The sequence below is a fragment of the Carcharodon carcharias genome, chromosome 8 (assembly GCF_017639515.1).
Source record: "Carcharodon carcharias isolate sCarCar2 chromosome 8, sCarCar2.pri, whole genome shotgun sequence".
In the NCBI taxonomy this organism is placed as follows: domain Eukaryota; kingdom Metazoa; phylum Chordata; class Chondrichthyes; order Lamniformes; family Lamnidae; genus Carcharodon; species Carcharodon carcharias.
In genome coordinates, this window is record NC_054474.1 from 36700449 (window position 1) to 36721826 (window position 21378).

The 21378-nt window shown below is 43.0% G+C and overlaps 1 protein-coding gene across 1 annotated transcript in view; it reads left to right on the top strand.

Annotated features, from left to right (window-relative positions):
• The window catches only part of LOC121280733 (solute carrier family 22 member 5-like), a 160272-nt gene that overhangs the window by 81129 nt on the left and 57765 nt on the right, over positions 1 to 21378 (top strand). Inside the window, exons 4-5 of the mRNA XM_041192868.1 lie at positions 8869 to 9040; positions 20697 to 20823. Coding sequence (XP_041048802.1) covers positions 8869 to 9040; positions 20697 to 20823 — 299 coding nt within the window. The remainder of the gene's footprint in view (positions 1 to 8868; positions 9041 to 20696; positions 20824 to 21378) is intronic.

The following is a 21378-nucleotide window of genomic DNA, read 5'->3' on the forward strand; positions in this document are numbered from 1 at the left end:
CTTCGTGTGGGGAGACTACCTGGTCAAGGGATCAAGGTATTAATTATAGCAGTAAGAAGGGATGACATCTTAGAAGACTCCTCAAATGAAGCCATGTGGATAGAACTGAAAAACAAAAAAGGAGCAATCACATTGTTGGGGGTGTACCACAGGCCCCCAAACAGTCAGACAAAAATAGAAGAGCAGATATGTAGGCAAATTTCAGAGAAGTGTAAAAATAATAGGGTAGTAATAGTGGGGGATTTCAACTTCCCCAACATTAACTGGGTTAGTCATGGTGTGATAGGTTTAGAGGGAGCGAAATTCCTAAAATGCATCCAGGAGGGCTTTTTAAGGCAGCATGTAGAAAGTCCTACAAGAGAGGGTCTACAAGTCCTACAGTCTTGGACTGGAATGAAGCCAGGCGAGTGGTAGAGGTATCAGTGGGGGGGCATTTTGCAGATGTGATCATAACCCCGTTAGATTCAAGGTTGTTATGGAAAAGGACAAGGATGGGCCAGAAATCAGGGTTCTAAATTGGGGGAAGGCCGATTTTAATAAGATCAGATATGATTTGGCCAGAGTGGACTGGGAGCAGCTACTTTTAAGTAAATCTGCGTCAGAGCAATGGGACTCATTCACGAAGGAAATAGGGAGAGTACAGGGCCAGCATATTCCAGTAAAGATAAAAAGTGGGACCAACAAACCCAGGGAACACTGGATGTCGAGGGATATACAGGGCTGGATAAAGAGAAAAAGGGAGGCTTATGGCAGAAACCAAGGGCTCAAAACAGCAGAAGCCCGAGAGGAGTATAGAATGTGTAGGGGGGAGCTTAAAAAGGAAATTAGGAGAGCAAAGAGGGGGCATGAAGAAACATTGGCAGGTAAAGTAAAGGAAAATCCAAAGTTATTTCACAAGTACATTAAGAGTAAGAGGATAACTAGGGAAAGAGTAGGGCCCTTTAAGGGCCATAGGAGTAATTTGTTTGTGGAGCCAGAAGACATAGGTAGGGTTCTAAATGAACACTTTGTGTCGGTATTCACAAGTGAGAGGGATGGCATGGGTATGGAAATCAGGCAGAAGGACTGTGATATAATTAAAGAAATTAGCATAGAAAGGGAGGAGGTTCTAAGTGGTCTGGCAGGCTTAAAAGTAGATGAATCTCCAGGCCCAGATGAAATGTATCCTAGGCTGTTGAATGAGGCAAGGGAGGAGATAGCAGGGGCACTGGCAATAATTTTCAATACTTCTCTGGCCATAGGAGAGGTGCCAGAGGACTGGAGGACAGCCAATGTGGTACCGTTATTCAAGAAGGGAGGAAGGGATAAACCAGGGAACGACAGGCCAGTTAGGCTAACCTCAGTGGTGGGGAAACTATTGGAAGCAATTATGAGGAACAGAATTATTCTACACTTGGAGAGGCAGGGATTAATCAAGGACAGTCAGCATGGTTTTGTTAAGGGGAGGTCATGTCTGACCAATTTGATTGAGTTTTTCAAAGAGGTGACCAGGTGTGTAGATGAGGGCAATGCATTTGACATAGTCTACTTGGATTTCAGTAAGGCTTTTGATAAGGTCCCGCATGGGTGGCTGATGATGAAGGTAAGAGCCCATGGGATCCAAGGCAATTTAGCAAATTGGATCCAGAATTGGCTGACTGGCAGGAAGCAGAGGGTGATGATTGAAGGTGGTCTTGTGACTGAATGCCTGCGTCCAGTGGGGTTCCACAGGAATTGGCGTTGGGTCCCTTGCTGTTTGTGGTATATATAAACGACTTAGACTTGAATGTAGGAGAGGTGATCAGTAAGTTTGTGGATGACACAAAAATTGGTGGGATGGTAAATAGTGAAGAGGATAGCCTTAGTTTAGGAGGATATAGACGGGCTGGTCAGATGGGCTGATAAGTGGCAAATGGAATTTAATCCAGATAAATGTTAGGTGATGCACATGGGCAGGACAAACAAGGCACGGAAATACACGATGAATGGTAGGACCCTGGGAAGTACTGAGGATCAGAGGTCTCACTGCAGTAGAGGAGTGTGGTGATGATAACTGCTCTGTATACAAGGATTTTTGTTGACTGTGGAGACCTTTGTTATCACATATGCGCTGCCATAGTTTTCGGAAAGCTGAGCTGTTGCAACTGACTGCTGTTGGATCTCTTTGTCAATGGTGGCCTTTTGAGAGAGGTATTTTCAGAGGTATGGGAAGCGCTCAACATATTCCAGATTCTCTCCCTCAGCATATATAGGAGATGGAATATTTGACTGACCAGGTATGCTTTTATCCACGAGTTTTGTTTTGCCAACGTTCAAGGACAGGCCGAGTTTCTCGTATGAAGAATGGAAGGGATTGAGAGTGGCTTGCACGTCTGGTGCAGAATAGACAATGACACTGTAGTCATCCGTAAACTCTAGATCATGTATGTATGGTGGTCAGTTTAGTTTTGGCACAGAGGCGACTAAGCTTAAAGAGTTCTCCATCTAGATGGTATTTAATACTGATGCCAGAGGTCAGTTTATGTTTGATGAAGTGAATAGCCACTGTCAGGTAGATTGTAAATAGCCTTACTTGACCCCAGTTTCAGATATATTCAAACTCAAGACAATTGCAGTCATATCATCATGGCGTAATTGCAGGATTGCTGTGAAGTTTTTTGGAAATCTAAATCCTTGAAGCACAGAGCTCAAGATTTACTGAGTCAAATACTTTGATTAGGTCAATGAATTCATTGAAGAGTTCTTGGTATGTTTGAGGTGAGGGTGCAGTTGAGAAAATCAGCAGCTGCAAGTAAGGTTGTGGAGAACAGAGGGCCAAAGGTTAGACAGTTGGGATTTTGAACGTGCAGTTTCTAAGTGAATTTGGGGATAATTTTTTGTCAAGGGCCAACACAAAAGTAGGTAGGGCTAAGATAGGGAAGAAGGATGAGGGTGGAGAGTGATACAAGGAAGCGATCAGGGATGGCCATATCTGTGAGTGTTACAATGGGAGCAGCGAGATTACATGAAATGGCAAGGAGGTGGCTGTAAATACAGGTTGGGCAGTTTGCGTGGAGGGAGAGATTAACAAAGGATAAGAGGCTATTGTAATCAGAGGAAACCGACATGATGAGTTGAGATGGAGGGTGAAGTCAGTCAGTGCAGAGACTGTGGGAGGAGAGCAGTGAAGATATATCAATGAGAACATTTTTACAGTACTTAGGTGTGAAATAGAGAAGGAGGATTTAAATGAAAGGTGAAAGGGTGGAACAAAGTGAAATGCTAAAAGGTGGAGAAAATGCCAGATAATTATGCAGACAGACCAAGGTGTGATTTGGTGATAAGAGCCAACATAAAGAGATATTCAGGCAGGGAGGCTTCACTTAGGAAGAAAATGCGATTCTCCCTCAACCAAGTTTCCATTAAGGTCATAATGTTGATGTAATCATCAACCATAAGTCCATGGGTAGCAAGAGCCTTGTTCACAAGTGTACGGGAATTATGGAGGAAGATACGGAGAAGAGCTGATTCACTGATAGAGTTTACAGGGTCAGTATTAGGAGGGATGAGTTGGATGAGAAAGAGATTGGCAAGATGAGTCACATGCAGCCGCGCTGGATCATAAGATCAGCAAGCGAGGCCGTTGGAGTTACTACTCATAATGAGACATCGCCAAGCATCTCAAGAGAACATTCAGAGTTTGCCAAGAGAGTAACAGAGGGAATCTGCAGACTTAGCTATGAGAGAGTTAAGCCTGGAATGGCAGCAGGAGAATTAGAAAATTGAGGAATGCTGAATGGTTGGGGTTGGGATTTGGGAGGGCACAATACTTGGGAGGGAAGAAAAGGCAGGAGCAAAGGGATTAGGAGGGGTAAAGAGAAAAAGAGGGAAAAAATGTAGAAATAGAAGTGATGGGCTCGTGTAGAGAGCAGCAGCCTAAATGCGCACACGAATGAACACAGGAAAACTCAAGTTCTATAGGCCTATTTGTTGTATGTTTGTTAGTCTAATTTCAGAATAATTACTGAGATGTTGATATGTCCAAACAATAACTGGTTCATTATATACAATTGAACCATGTACAGCTGCCCATGACGAGGTGTTACACTGCTGAAGCCATGAACATTCTCCTTCTCCACTCATCATATGTTCTCTTACACCATCATTATGGGAGATGCTATTTATGCAGTCCCACATATTAACCCTTACAAACCCTAAACTACATCGCCCCCCCACCCCTCCCCCTAATCTTTGTCCATATTTTTTGCATTTATATTTACAAACTACCCCAACTCCCCCGAAATCCCTGACATTACAGATTCAACCTGGCAGGGTGCTTAAAAGCTTCCCTGATCGTGTCCTTGTCAGACTTGAAAGATCAGTCATCTCTCTTTGAACTCCTTTTCCTTGACTTGGATGGTCTTCTTTGAGAGTTGTAGTCCCTGGCTCTTTATTAATTTCTGACTCAACATCTGGTTCTTCCAAATGTATGACTGATTGGTGCCTTTGATGAATAGAAATAAAGATTCCTCTAGTTTTTACATCCTTCTGAAGTATGGACTAAATAAGATCTCTGACGATTGTCATCTCTAACCCTTCTTTCCCTTGATCCCGTACCCATACCTTTTCTCCTTCCATCAACCTGGGTGGCTTCCTGGTATGGTGGGTGGGGTGGGGGGGGGGGGTGGGGGTTGGTAGGAGGGCATGAGCAGGGACATGTTATTAATGAAAAATTAAAGTTTTTATTTTTAATTGCTGTTGAAACCTCACCCTGCCCATGGATGAGGCTTCCTGAAAAATGCAAAGACTGCCTGGTCTTTTTGCCTGCCCGCCAACCGTAAGGTTGGGTGGGCAGCAATAAATTACATTTAGTTGGGGACTTTAATGGCCTTAATAGGCCAGTTAGTTGTCGGTGGGCACGCTGTCGACTCCCCCGCGCGCCTGCCTGACGAGGTAAAAATTCTGGCCCTGTTGTTTTTGCTAGGGCTTCTCTCATTCTTAAATTTTTTGATTAATCCTGGACTTCTGGCCCTGGAAGTAATTTTTTGGGCAGGTTGGGAATTTGCATTCAGAGCTTCCTGCCCATCAGCGGTTTGGACGGTGCCAACCCACATTGCAGGGGAGTAGACCTGTAATTTAGGAGTGCTGTCGGAAAATTCTCAGATGGTGCAGATTTCCCTTTCGGCTTCGCTGTTGGATTGGGATATCTCAGGGAATTTGTGAGATGAGCAAAACCATAGTTATCCACAAAGTGTGTGAAGTAATCGTTGGCAAATTGCGAACCATAATCGGAGACAACCTGGTCTGAATGCCGTGTGTTGCAAAGGTTTCCTTTAAAGCCCGAATGGCTGTCTCAGTGGTCGTAGTGTATAGACGTTTGACCTCGGTCCATCGGGAGAAGTAATCAACTACCCTAAGGAATTATTTTCTATTGAACATAAACAGATCCATCCTCAGATGTTTCCATCTGAATTGAGTTGAGATAAGGGATTCCATTGTTCTGGTCTGTGCACTGCACACACCTGGCACAGAGAAACCATTTCTTCTATTGACCTCGATATTCCTAGCCACCACATAGAAGACTGAGCTCACGCTCTGCATTTCTTGATACCCATGTGGCCTTGGTGTATTCTTTCCAAGATCTCAGTCCTGAGAAAGACCAAAACCATCAGCCTCTTGTTGTACACCAGCAAATCATCCACCATAGTAAAGTGCTTCCTTTGGTCAAAATAGGTTTTCACTGCTGTACCACTGGGACACTGCTGTGGCCATCCTTGCATGCAGTATAGGCGAATGTGGATGCATTCCCCATCCTGCATCTGCATGTGACGAATTTCTTGAAACTGTTTTGAGCTTGCCAGCAATTGAGCTGCAAAAAAACTGCGAACATGACACAATCTCATTAATGAGGTTGACATCCTGCCGGGCAAGATGGTCAACGGTGGCTCTGGACAATGTGTCTGTTGTCGTTTGCAGCTTACCCTGGACCTAAACCGTTTCATAGGCAAAGCGCATAAATCTCAACCAGAATCTCTGGATCCTCAGGGGCATTGTAGTGAGCTCTTTTTCACCAAGTAAGGAAACTAGGGGTTTATGGTCCGTCTCTATGATGAGGTTAACCAAATGGTAAATGATTAAAACAAAATCTCCCGAATGGAGTAATGAAGGTTGTTAGTAATTTTGACTTCTCATCCAAAGGCACCTGCCAAAAGCCACTGTTGGCATCCAATTTTGCGAACATGGTACTATTTTATTGCCAAGCTTTTGTCCACTGAGGACATCAGATAAACTTCCCTCGCTATGACCTTGTTAAGTTGAATAATGTCTATACAAATGAGAAAGGATCTGTCAGTTTTGGGAACCGGAACCATTCTGGAGCACCACTCTGTCAGTTTAGCTATTGGAGAGATAGCTCCCATCCTGGTCATCTCTTCCAGCTGTAGTTGGACCTGTTTCATTAGTGGGTGTGGTATCTTCCTGAGTGTGAAAAGACACACAGGTTAGCATCTCTTCGCAAAGTAACGTTATATTTGGTCTTGAGTCTTTCGAAACCTGCAAACAATTTTGGGAAGTCTTTTCTGAAGTCACACTGGATGTGTGCTGATGGACTTCTAATTTCCTGATAACATTGAGGTCTACACAAGCTCTTCTAACTAAAAGAGAAAATTCCTGATTCCGCAGAACATACAATGCTTCCAGTATCAGCTTTCTCTTGTACTGGAGTGTTGCCCGTAAATTTCCCTTGACTTTTAGTTCATTCCCCCCTGGACCATATAGCTGGGCTTCAATTGGCTGCAGGCAATGTGTTGGAAACCATGGTTCATTGTCTGATAAAACCATTATACCCATTCCAGCAACTAGGTTAAAGTTGGTGATATGCCCGTTGACTTAGATAACTGCTTTCCAGAATGCATGATTGTGGTCATTGATCTCACCCAGGAAACATTATTGTCCCTCTACTGGTGGAAATTCTTCAACTTCATTAATAGCCTTATGTGTGAACATTTTTTTCTTTGAAACCTGTAAACTTAGAGGTTTTATCTGGGATTATCTTCCTGAAATGGCCAATTCTTCTGCAGAAAAAGCATTCTGCAATGTTTGTAGGACACTGTTCAAGCCTGTAAGTCTTCTTTTACATTTCTTCTTTTCTGTCCTTTTCTCTTCTGGTTTCTTTTACATTCTTGTGCTTAAGGAGCTGGATGTCACTGGAAGTTTCCTGAGCCAAGGTTTTTCTTCACCTCTCAATATTGCCCCTGTTCTGTTTACAAAACTCTGTATGTCACATCAGCTGTATTGCCTTTGCTAATGTGAGGTCTCCCTTAGATTGCAGCAAGTCTGTTAGGGATCCAGCGGTAACACTGACTACAATGTGGACCTGTATTAATTCTGTTATTAGGTTACCGTACATGCATCCTTCAAGAGCTTGTAAAGGTCATTAATAAAACCATCAACTCGTTCACCTGGCTTCTGGCCGTTTTGTTGAATTTGAAAGAATTATCAAAGGCTTTTAAGGCCCTTCAAATGTGTCAGAGGTCTCATTGATTCCCTATCTTACAATAATGTCATCCGCCACATCCCTATGGAGTAATGTGTGGACCTGTTCAACTTCAGACTTACTGTCCAATCCGGAAGCAATTTGGAACCTTAAGAATCTTTTTTTTCAAAGTGAATGGTTTTGAGTTTGTTTTGATCCTTCCATGAGCCCACACCTCTCAAATAGCATAAATTTAGGATCCATGGCTTTTCACCGAGACCGACTGCTGTCATTGTCTCTCCCTGAGGGATCTCTCAGATAGGCTTGGTATTTATTTTTTGAATGCTGCAAAGCTGTTAAAACTGCTTTGCTTTAAGTTATTTAAATAACCTCTTCACTCCCTTTCCCTTGAGTATTTGCAGCCATTTCTGTTTTTTTCCTCTCTTTTGTGCTGCCGCAGGGTTACTATATGTAATGGCATTGACCGTGCACCCAGACTGCCAGATTTTCCTTGCTAGGGATCTTGTTTGCCCAGTGCTGCCTGCCGGGTGCACCTTTAAAATTGATCCGTCACCCTTTTTAAGGGTTGTTAACCAGAACTTTGCTTGGCTCTCAGACTCAAAGCCTATGATCACTGGATCAGGATTTCCTTCACAGAACACTACGTGCTGTGGTGCAGCCCTCAAGGACTTTAAAAGTTGATTTCCTGACTCTTGATGCCTTCACATCATCTATGTAGCAACTTTAGATTTCTTCAGCTGAGTCTTACAGAGTTCTGCAGTTTAGGTCTGATATTTAATCTTCTTTAAAGTTGAATTTTTAGTGTTTTGGGGTACATCACTGCTGCTACCACATTGCATGTTGGTTAGTCTAGCTTCGGAATGATTACTGAGATGTTGGTATGTCCAAATGAAAACTGGTTTATTATATACAACTGAACTATGTACAGCTATCCATGACCTGGTGTTATATTGCTGAAACCATGTACATTCTCCTTCTCCTCCCCTCACATCATCGTTATGGGAGGTACTATTTATACAGTCCCATTTATTAACCCTTACAATTCCTAATACTACACTGGTTCTTTTTTATTTACCTCATGCTGGAGGCCATTTGCTCGATATGGGAGTACACAGGGCATGGGAAGGCTTCCTGCTATTGGTTCAGGAATGTTTGTAGAATCTAGTGACCTCAATGCAGGGAGCACACCCTTTGGGACCTTTATCTCTTGTCTTGGTCCTTGACTCCTTAGAATTTTTAATGTATTTTTCAGAGAGAGAGAAAGAAAATTAATTGTGTCAGCTAATTCCGTTAAGAGTTCTATACAATTCTAAAAAATACAGTTTCTCAAAGATCCCTATTTCTTACAGGAGTAAAATAAAAGTAGAAAATAACTCAGTACTGTTTTGCTTGACCTGGTTACTCTCTTCTTACAGGATCAGAACTTTTGGGGAAAACCATTCGGGTTATATTCGGTACACTAGGAATTTGCATTTTTTATGCAATCGGCTACACGACCCTGCCTTTGATTGCATACTTCATTCGAAGCTGGCGGATGTTACTTTTCATCTTGTCTCTGCCCAGCGTGCTGTACATTCCTTTGTGGTGGTAGGTAGGAATTAGAACCTTAACCCATGTAATAATCTATATAAGAACTTTTATTGCTGTTAACTTATGTCACTGATTCTGTCCAAGAAAAGAAAATGAGAGTGCATCTTGGATGACAGTAAGTCATCAGCATTTATAGTGTATTAAGGAGGTGTAATCATGCTCCCTTAACTGTGATGGGAGGCTGGAGGCTCAGTGCAGATAATTTTCACCTTTACTGCGCAGGAAGTAATTGATTGGAATCAATCGCTAGCCCATTATAATACTCATCCAATTTTGCGAGATTTGAAATCAATGGGTTGAAAATTAAGTAGGTTCTACAATGGGCAAATGACCTGCTCTATCAGCTTACTGCTCGGACCATAACTGATTCCAACATCATGATTGAGGCTGGAAGTTAAGCTGTCAAAGAAGACCTTAGCTATGATAATTGTCACGACTCACTGGGGATAATGAACTGTAATATCAAGCCCCACTGTTCCCCGAGCCGAGACAAATGTGAAAAGTTCAACCAGACCACCAGATTGCCCCAATTCTACCGAACTGTTAATTTAGGTTAACAGAATACAAGCACCAGGTTTGCAAACTTAATAGATAAATAACTGTTTATTGAGCAAACAGTCATTAACCAGTGGCAAAAGAAAGAAATATGAACTACTAGTTCCTAATTCTATAACCTAAACTCTACCCCTTCTTAAAACCCTAAACACACATATAGAAGATACATAAGACACACAGAAACATGGATTTTAAGGGCGGGATAAAACAGTTCAACAGCACCAATTCCACAGTACAGGATTCGATGGGTTGATTTTGATCGATATCTTTCAAATTTCTTTCAATTCTTGTTGATGACACGGGGTGGTCTTCCCAGCACTTTCAGTATTTAGCTCACTGGTGGAGCACTTGCCTTTCAATGTCTTTAACAGTGATTTTACCCTTTGCCTCTTGACAGGGGTTTTCTGAGAGAGAGAGAGCAGGATATAAAGATATGAGGAGAAAAAAACCAGCTAGCTAATGTGGAATTACTGGAATCTTCCACACACAGGAACAAGAGGTTTTAGATCTTTTTTCTTTCAGGCTAGGAACTGTTCTGCTGCACTGCCCTCACACAAAACCTGGTCACCTGGTCAGGAGCCAATTAAAGCATTGTTTCCTGGCAGCTCCCTTGGTCGAGGACTCCTTTCCGGTATCATCCTGCCTTTCGTGGCACACTCTGTTCCAGGACTGCAACATTGTATATATCTCTCAGCCTGTTCCTATGGACGTGTCTTTCAAACTACAGCTATTGTAATTTTAGTGCTGAGCCCAACAAAAATAAAAAGATATGTTCTTTATAACAGTCAAACAGAAGTAAAAAGATATGTTCCTTGCATATCTCCACCCTTAAAAGGGATGAAACACCATTTCAAAAAGGCGTTTCATCAAAGGCACGTGACACATGGACAACAAAACACAAGACTTACTTTCATTCGTCCTTCCTCCCTCTTATACAATCTTATACAATCTTCAGTATTTCTTACCCCTTTAACTTATTTTAATATTTAACAACCGGGACCATGCATTCGCGATTACATTATCTTTACTGGCAATGCGAGCAACCTTTACCTTGAATGACTGAAACAATAGACTTCATCTAAACAGTCTCACATTTCGAGTTTTAAACTTTTCAATAAACGCCCAGTGGATTATGTTTCTTTGTTATCGCATCGGACATAAACTTCAAAGTATTGAAGAAACAACAAAACTGTAGAGTACTGTAGAGTTCTACTGTAGAGTATTTCCTCTGATATTGACTTAGTTTCTTGGAAAAGTATCCCACCGGCTTCTGTATCCCTAATTGATCATCTTGTAATAGCACTGCACCTACCCCAAGTTGCTAGCATCAGTTGCCATTTTAAAAGATTAAGTAAAGTCAGGGGCGGCCAACACTGGTTCATTTATTAAGATTGCCTTCAGCTTTTCAAAGGCTGCTTGGCATTCTGCTGATCATACCACTTTTGCCTGTTTTCTTAACAAATTGCTGAGAGGTAAAGCTATTGTGCTGAATTCAGGCACAAACTTCCTATAAAACCCACACATTGCCAAAAAAACTCAGGATTTCTTATCTAGTTTTCAAAATGGGAAATTCTGTTAGAGCGCTCACTTTTGCTGTTCTTGGCAACACTTGCCCTTGTCCTACAATGTTACCTAGGTAATTTACCCTTGCTTTTGTAAATTCATTTTTGGCCAGATTTGTGACTAAGCCAGCCAACTGCAGTTGATTAAACAGGTTCTCTAAAGATTTGTGACTCCTACACTGCAGGTGAATGCCCTTGCCACAGCGAAAATGCGGTCTATTTGAACCCAGCACTGAGCTCAAATGGCCCTGTTGAGCTCACATTTCCCTCATGTGAGTTACAGCCCACCTTCTTTCCCCTATCGATAAAAATCGGGCTTGCCAAAAATGGGAGTGGAACTTCCAGATCAGTGCTCCATCCACCATTTTGGAGCCTGTGCGGAGTCTCTGTGAATCCATGAAAATCCAAGCCAATGTTTTAAGTCGATGATCCTTGATCAGAACTCAGATAGCAAAGTTTACTGAATCTGAAATATCCCTCAGTGTCAAGGAGATAGGGTCAAAGAGGTTAGCAAGCCACATATCACAAGACAGATTTAGGGTCTTGGTGTGAGGTTAAATATCCATCTGACCAATGTGAATATTGGTAGATTCAAAAAAATGTTTAACAATTTAAAGTTAGCTAACAAATAAAAACAATTGCAGATACCATTACGAGCATCTGTAGGGCTACTTAAAAGCAACACTTTGCACCTACACCTAGCAACTTGCCTCAGAGAACCTGGGCCATGTAACATAGTTCACAGACTGAATGTGAGAAGTACAGCAATTTGGTGGGAGAAGACCACAAGGTGGTAGGCACATTTTTGCTGTGATGATAACTTGTGTTAAATTATCAGCCACAAAATTTGGCTCTGTGGGCCCAGTTTTTCATAAGAAATAGGGGCAGGAGTAGACCATACTGCCCCTCAAGCCTGCTCCGCTATTCAGTATGATCATGGCCGATCTTCTGCCTCAACTCCACTTTCCAGCCTGCTTCTCATATCCCTTGATTAACTGAGAAACCTAACTCTAACTCAACTTTGAATATACTCAACTTTAGAACATCAACAATCGTCTGGCATAGAGAATTCCAAGATTCACAACCCTTTGAATTAAGGTATTCCTTTCCATCTTCCAGTTTCAAATAATCGAGCCCTGCTCCCAAGGCTATGTTCCTCAATTCCCCAGCTAGGGGAAACAGTCTCTCAACATCTACCCATTACAACCTTTCTGTGTCTACCCTGTCAAGCCCCCTCAGAATCTTGTATGCTTCAATGAAATCCCCGCTCATGTTTCTAAACTCTAGAGACTATAAGGCCAATTTACTCAGCCTATTATGATAGGACAACCCTCTCAGTTCAGGAACGAATCTAGTGAACCTTTGCTGTACAGCCTCCAATGCAAGTCTATCCTACCTTAAATATGGAGAGCAAAAGTGCACATAGTACTGCAGGTGTGGTCTCACCAAAGCCCTATGCAATTTTAGGAAGACTTCCTTACACTTGTGCTCCAATCCCCTTGCAATAAAGGCCATCATGTTGTTTGTCTTCCTAGTTGCTTGCTGTACCTGCATGCTAACTTTCTGTGGAGAGAGTTTCTGCTAACTTTCTGTGTTCCTTGCACGAGTCTACCCAAGTCTCTCTGAATATGAGCAATTAGAACCTCTGTGCCTTTAAAAAAAATGTTTTTCTATTATTACCATAAAAGTGAAAAACCTCACACTTCCCCACATTATACTCCATCTGCCACCTTACTGCTCACACACTTTACCAGTTACTTTGCAACCTCTCACCTAGCTTTGGGAAGCAAAATTGGATACACTAAGCTGGATTTCTTTGTCTAAGCCATTAATAGAGATTGTAAATTGTTCAGGTCCCAGCACTGATCCTTACAGCAGTCCACTAGTTATAGCCTGCCAACCTGAAAAAGCACCATTTACCACTACTGTCTGCTCCCTGTCCATTAAGCAGTGCTCCATCCATACTAGTGTATTAACCCCAACTCCATGAGCCCTTATCTTTCCATTAACCTTTCTTGTGGCACTTTATTGAATGCGATTTCAAAATCCAAGTATATTACATAAACTAGTTCCCTTTTATCCACCCTACTAGTTACATCCCCTTTTGTAAAACCATGTCTGATCATTTTCTAAATGCTTTGTTAAAACTTCCTTAATATAGATTCCAACATTTTCCCCACTACTGATGTCAGGTTAACTGGCTTATATTTCTCTTGTTTTCTCTACCGCTCCTCTCTTGAATAGTGGAGTTATAATTGCTATCTTCCAATCTGCTGGGACCATTTTAGAATCTAGGGAATTTTGGAAAGGCATAATCAGTTCATCCACTAACTTTGCAGCTACCTTTTTAGAAACGTAGTCTGTAGGCCATCAGATCCTAGAGATTTGTCAATTTTTAGTCCCTTAAATTCCTCTTAACACCTTTCTCTGCTGTTATTAGTTACTTTAATTTTCTCACTATTAGCCCCCTGGTTACCCTCTATTCCTGATTATGTAATTTGTATTTCCTTGCTTGAAGGCTAATGTAAAATATTTGTTCAACAACTCTGCTATTTGTCATTCCCCATGATAATTTCTTCTGTCTCTAAGGGACCGATGTTTAATTAACTCTCCTGCCTTTTATATGCTTGTAAAAGCTTTTACAAACTGTTTTTATATTCCTGGTTAGTTTACTCTCAAATTCTATTTTTTTCTCTTTTTATCAACTTTTTGGACACCCTTTGCTAGTTTCTAAAACTCTCCTAATCCTCAGGGTTACTGTTGCACAACATTGTTGGGTTTGCTGAAAAAAGAGCCATGTTGTCAAAGCTTTTCATGTTGCACTCATCAGGACAGACGCAAAAATGCCAAATTTCAAAGGAGAGCAGCAATTTTTAATGCATGAGAAATGGGTGCTGATTGGCTGGCAAGTTGACTCTAATTGGTCGGCATTGTTATGGAGAGTGCATCAGGGAACTATTGTTCCCCATACTTTTGCTTAAGTCAGAAAAGGTGCAATGGCTGGACGTGTTCCTTTTGCCTCTAGACCACTGCGTATGAATATATTCAGCTTCTAACAAGTGTCAACAAGCCTGATGATGATCTTAAATTGGTTGTTAGTGTTATTCTCAGCACACATAGGATTGTTCATCAAGTGCTGTCCAATCCTAGAATCACTATTAGCCCTATCTCATTAGACAACACTCTATCTAAAATAGCTTTATCCTGAGTTGGTTCCACAACATATTGTTCCAGGAATTTGTCATGAAACTACCAAATCCACCGCCCCAACCCACCCTCTCACCAGTGCTATTTAAAGGGATCATCAACTGCTTTCAGTTTTGTTACTGATCGATTTCTACTGGCCTTTGAGGTGATTATAGAAGTGTTTAATGGTTACCAGAGTTGTTTTATGTTGATGAATATACAGGGTGTGGTGTGGAAGGATATTGTCTTGAGCCTTTGTTGCAGCAAGCTGAGCTTGCATAGAGAGGCTTAAACATTCGTGACAGTAAGTTAAGTTGCATGTCTTCAATCTGAGTTCCAACTGCCGCAACCAGACATTAGTTGGCTTCTCTATATGTTACAACTGAAGCTGAGATGTCAACCATCAGACATTGCATCCTGGATAGGTCTTCAAGTGTTCTCATGCAGTTAGCCGCTCCTTCCGCTCTGGAGGATATGGGCTCCAGGCTCTGCATAAAGTCATGTGCCAAGTTAATGCCAGACATCTCCAAGCACCTTAGCATTGCACACAGGCTTTCTGGCAGGCCTGTTAATGTATCAAGTATTTCATTGTGCATGCCCCTCAGTCTTCTTCTGGAGGCCAGCCCAACAAGTTCCTTATCTGAATCTTCTGCAGCAGACCTCACGGAGAATCTTGCCATTCTGATAAGCTGGCACTTGTATTACACTTGCCTCCTACTCAGCATTCTCCATTGCTCCCTGGAAAGCATTCAAAGATGCATATTAGCAGCGGAATATAAACGCATAATAAAAGCAGGAAATGTTGGAAATACTCAGAAGGGCTGGCAACATCTTTGGAAACATAGTTAATCGGGTGGAATCTTGTTGAGGCGTCGGGCTTCGCTTGCCAGTTGAAGAGCCAGTGAGAGACCCGTGTTGTCTCTCTTCCAGAAAACCTGACCCGCAGGCCAATCAGCAAGTGACAAGGCCAGTGGCAGGTCTTCCCCTGGAATCAGGGCCCGATCGGCCATGGAATCACGCGTGATGACGTCAGGCGGGCATCCCAATGTCATCCCGCGCTCGTGCAATATTTCAGTCGGCGGGCGTGCGCAAAAGTTGGAAGCACACCCGCCGACATTTAAGAGGCTAATTAAGGGAATTAAAGTTATAATTGCTTCCAATTTTTCATGTTCCGTCCAACCTTATGATTGGGGAATGGGTTAATCAGCAAGGCAGCCTTTGCATTTTTCGTAAACCTCATCCCAGGGCGAGATGAGGTTTCCATTATTAAATTTAAAAAAAAATAAAAATGTATGGATAGAATTTTTATCATGTACATGTTCAGGTGACTGATTGTGATGCGTGGACATTTTTTTCCGGATTTTAAAAACTTTTATTTATTGGTTTTAAAGTCTTCAGTTCCCTGAGGCAGCTCTCTGCCTTCAGGGAGCTTTCATTCAGTGCTCACCCGTGCCTGCGCCTATGTCAGCGCCCGCCCTCCTCCCGCCCCAGCCCCAGCAGCGCAGAGCATTTCAGCGCACGCTTCACACTGGCTGGCCGTTAATTGGTCAGCCAGCGTGAAATCCCAGTCGGTGTCTGATCGTGGTCGGCGGTCCGTTCCCCGGCTGCTTCCAGGCCCACCGATCGCGCCTGTGCGATGACTTAAACATCCTGCCCCGGGCCTCCAGGGGCGGAAATCTAACAGAGTGAGAACTGCCAGCCAATCAGAGACCTGTGGCTATTACACTCAATAGTGCCACAGAAGAGGCCATGGCTCTTGCCAGAAGAGAGAACACTTCCTCACTTCCTGGAATTCCAGGCTTGTGAGGTGACCCAGGACAAAAGTGAGTGATGCAGGGGCGGGGCTGGTTTGCTGTGTGGGATCGCAGGGAAAGGCCTGTAGGTGGTTCAGAAGGCGGGGCAGGAGGAGGTGGCTCTCACACCCCCACCTGCCAATGCCCAATGTCCAGTCCCTCGATCAAAGACACTGCCCCCCCCCCCCCCCCACACACACACACACACAACTGAGGTGACAAGCCGACCACAGGCTAGCAGCTCTCATGTCGCAAGGCAACAGGCCTGCTAGCAACTAGGTTAATCCCAATGGCAGCGGAAGGATGAGGCCCTTAAGTGGTTCTTGACTGGCCACTTTAGGGCCTCAATTAGCAGCAGGGCTGAAAGGCGTGTCTCCAATCGCTGCAGCTCAGGATGTCCAAGCTTGAGGGACAGCTGGAGTCACTGAGGAGAATGAGAGCTTCCTTAGTCATGCTTTCCAGAAGGTGGTCATCCCACAGACAGAAAGAGCTCAGGATAGTAGTGAGTGGCCATTGAAAGAGTAGGAAATGTCAGTAAGTGCAGGAGTCTTCAAGTTATGTGCCACTCTAACCACTATTTGCTGATGAAGTAACAGAGAAGATTGTATGAAGGGAATGCATTTCATGTTGGTCACCATGGATTTTAAGAAGGTGTTTGACAAAGTACCACATAAAAAGGTTGGTTAACCTTGGGGCATTGGTGAGACCGCATCTTGAATACTGCGTGTAGTTTTGGTCTCCTTATTGAAGGAAGGATGTTAATGCGTTGGAGGCGGTTCAGAGGAGGTTTACTAGATTAATACCTGGAATGTATGGGTTGTACTAAGGAAAGTTTAGACAGACTGGGCTTGTTTCCACTGGAGTTTAGAAGAGTGAGGGGTGACTTGATTGAAGTATATAAGATCCTGAATGGTATTGACAAGGTGGACGTGGGAAGGATGTTTCCTCTTGTGGGTGAGTCCAGAACTAGGGGGCACTGTTTTAAAATTAGATGTTGCCCTTTTAGGACAGAAATGAGATTTTTTTCTTGGAGGGTTGTGCGACTTTGGAACTCTGCCCCCAAAGGCAGTGGAGGCGGGATTATTGGGGGAAGAGGTAGATAGATTCTTGATGAAAGCAAAATACTGCGGATGCTGGAAATCTGAAATAAAATCAAAAATTGCTGAACAAATTCAGCAGGTCTGGCAGCATCTAAAGAAAAGTCTGAAGGCTCTGAAGAAGAGCCATAAGGACTCAAAACATTAACTCTGTTTCTCTCTCTCCACAGATGCTGCCAGACCTGCTGAGTTTTTCCATCATTTTGTGTAGATAGATTCTTGCTAGGCACATGAATTAAAGGTTATTGGAGGTAAATAGGAATGTAGAATTCAAAACACAAACAGATTGGCACGATCTTACTGAATGGCAGAGCAGGCTCAAGGGGCTGAATGGCCTACTTCTGCTCCTATTTTGTATGTTCATGTGTAGTGTCAACTTGGATAAAAAATTGGCTTTAGGACAGGAGACTGAAGAATGGTGGGCAGTGCTATTCTGTAAAGGTCAGTGCTAGGACCACTGCTTTTTAGTTATATTATAAAGATTTGGATATTGGATTACAGAGTAGAATTTCAAAATTTGCTGATGATTTAAAACTTGGAGGTGCATCAAATAATGAGGATGATATCAACTAACTGCAGCAAGACGAAGATAGGCCAGCAGAATAGGTAGACAAGTGGCAGAATTTAATACAGAGCAAGTGATGCATTTTGCAGAGGGGATAAGGAGGTATTATGGACTTAATGGCACAGTTCGAGAGTGTGCAGGAACAGAGGTATCTGGGTGTTCATGTGACTAGATCTTTGAAGGTGGTAGGACGTATTGAGGGAATAATTAGCAAAACCGATGAGATTTTGGGCTTCATTGAACATTTGAGCATTCATTGAGTCAGAAGCATTGAGTTCAAGAGCAAGGAGGTTATGCTGAACCTTCATAAAGCTCTGATTAGGCCACAAGTGTAGAACATCGTGTTCCATTCTGGATTAGGAAAGATGTAAGAGTCCTTGAGAGAGCGCAGAGGAAATTTCCCAGAATGGTTCTAGGAATGAGGATTTTAGCCACCAGGTTAAGTTGGAGGAGCTGGGCTTGTTCTCCTTAGACAAAGGAAAGTAAGGGAGGATTATGTAGAGGTTTAAGTAAGGTAAACAAAGAAAAGTTGTTCCCATTAGCTGATGGTAGAAGGACTGGGGGACACAGATTTAAGATTTTGGGTAAGAGACGCAGAAGGGATGTGAGGAAGAAGGTTTTTTTTAAAAAGTGGTAATAACCTGGAACTCACTGCCTGTGAGCGTTCTGGAAGTGGATAAGATCAATGATTTCAAAAGGAAATTCAATTGGTATTCAAAGGAAATAAACTTGCAGGGTATGGGGATAAAATGGGGGAATGGGAATGACTGGATCGCTAAACAGAGAGGCAGCATGGACTTGATGAGCGAATGGCCTGCTACTCTGTACTAACGTCTCTATGCGCAGAAATTAATGGTCTTCTGCTGAGTGATTTGGGAGTGCGGGGTGGGGATTCTGCTGCCTTCCCGCCTTTGTCCATTCATGTCCTGAGCAGGAAGGCTTACGGGTGGTCTTCCCACCTGGAGGCCAATTGAGGCCTTTATTGGTCACTTAAAAGCCAATTAAGGGTCTCATCCCACCGCTGCTGGTATTCCACGGCAGCATTTGGGGGAATTCCAGCTCGGGAGGCCACTTGACAAAACCTGGGGGGTGGGGGTGGTTTCCTCATTTAAGGGGTCTCTTTGCTCAATTGAGAGGCCCAGCTTGGGGAAGGAGGGGTCTGAAGGAAGCCATCCCCTGCCTTTGTTTCCAAGCCCACTCCCTCGCCTCGCCCATGATTTCCTTCCCGCGACTCACATCCTGCCCACGCTCAATTATACCTGGTGATCCATCAGCAATCCTCCTGGTAGGCCCAACTGTGGTGCCAGCAGTGGCAGCTGCTCCCTGTGCTGGTGCCGGTACATGAGACCTGCCAGCCTCTGATTGAGCAGCAGTTTTCAGGGTGGGATGGCGCCCTACCCGGGTCTTAATCACACGGGAGATTGATGCCTGATTGGAATGTTATAGCATCAGGCCTCCCAGAGAGGTGCGACACAGGGCTCCCACCAGTTCTCCAAGCAATGGGTGACACCCCCATCACTTACATTAAATCCCAGCCTATGATTCTATGACCTTAATTTTTGCCCCTTGGTCTGGAGTGCAGAGTTGGGAAAACTCCCAGCTTTGCAAAACCAATGCAAGACAATTGAATTTTGGTGCTATGAGGTTGAATGATAACTGGAGTTGGGCCCGCCACCCACTGAGGCAGCATAGGGGCAGAAGCGGGCTGGCAAAAGGCCGGCCTCTGATCTGGCACTTTGTCCCAGCTGCAAAATAAAACAACAAAACAAATAACAGCCCTCTAGCCCTCATCCCTTCATACCCGCTGACCCCCATAAAATTTCCATTCCTCATCCATGCTAACCCATGCCATATCATGCCACACATCCACCTACCCCCATAGCCTCTCATCCCCTCCATGGCAAACTATGCCCCTTTACCAACACCCATGGCCCCCATACCCTCCATGCTATTTCAGCCAGTATCCACCATGGGGAGACCCCAGGACCCATGCTGAGAGAAAATAAAATAAAATTCCTAAGTGTCTATTGATGAATTCACTGTTAAAAAACAATCTCATTGATAAAAATTCATTCAGTAGATTTAAATTCTTTCAACAACTTTAACCCTTAAAACAACAAGCATTTGTATTCTCAGCCCCCACAGCAAAAACTTCATAACCACTTGGAGCTGTCAATGAAACTGAACTCACAGGCACTCCACTATACTAATGATAAGTTGTGAAATCAGTCATACAGCACAATTCCTGTAATGATAACCCTCAGACTAATGACAACAGAGTGAAATAGAAAACACTGATTTTTTAAAAATCTGTAGACTATGTTCTTTTTATTTTAAGGCCAGGGGATTTAAATCCCTTGACAGCTTGTTTGTTCCAGTGAACTTTGATAGCTCACTTAACTGTTGTTCCCTTTACAGTTCCCATGACAGCTTGATAGTTCCAATGAGTTTATCGACTTTCTACACATATGCATGTCTAATTTTAACAATCCCAAAGGGCACCTTATCTCTCCCACAGGTGCCCCTGATCTATCCAAATGGGTACCTGACTTCTCCAAAGAACTCTGCTAATTTGAAACTTTCTCTTGATAAGTCTAAAGTGTACAAGTCATGTTTTGGACATCCCACTGGCGAAAATTGGATCCGATTGAAGGCAGCTGCACTTAACATGTGCAGCTGCCTCTGTGAGCCACGGATGTGCAAAGCACAACTTGCCCCTACATTTCTTACCCTGGATTTTTGTTTTCACATGATGCTTAATAAAATTGGGTGATAAAGATAAAAATCTATCCCAGTTTCTTTTTTTCTCTTCAGATCTCCCTCTACTATATGCCATGTCAAGGGATATATTTAAAATATTTAAATATGTATTTATAATAACATACTTTATCACAGGTTTATTCCTGAATCTCCACGCTGGCTGCTGTTAAAGGGAAGGGTACAGGAGGCTGAAGCAATACTCCGACATGCTGCAAAGAAAAATCGTGTGACTCCACCAGCGGTGCTCTTCAATGAACTTGAGGTACTGGCACATGTGTTTCTTGTTAAACCCGGCAGTACAAGGCTCTTTTATTACCAATTATTTTAATCCCCCTTCTATTCTGATGCTGTTGACTCTTTACTATGTTGTGCATCTACAGGGGTCAGTCACCTCCCTTGTCCAAGCAACTATTCTTTTTCGTATATGAGCCCAGATAGTGAATGCTATTACTTTACTTAGCCATTAAGGATCTCAAAACTCAATTCTGTCTTCACTCAAAAGCAAATTTAGTGCATAGCAATTAGGATGAGAATTTTGGCTGATTTGTTTTTGCGTCAGCAACCTGCATTGAAGAGTACAAGGAAATTAATTATTTAAATAATATCTGAATTTATTCCGTTTTTTCATTTAGTTCAAAAAATCTTTCCATTACATATGCTTGAGAACATCCACTGATCCCCATTGGCTCATAATTTATTTTAGTCTCAGGATCTATAATTTACACTCCACAACCCCCAGTTTCAGGCTCCATCCTTTCCAGTCTCAAGGCCTAAACTCTCCCCCCCTCCCCCACTCCCCCCTCCCCCACTCCCCCCT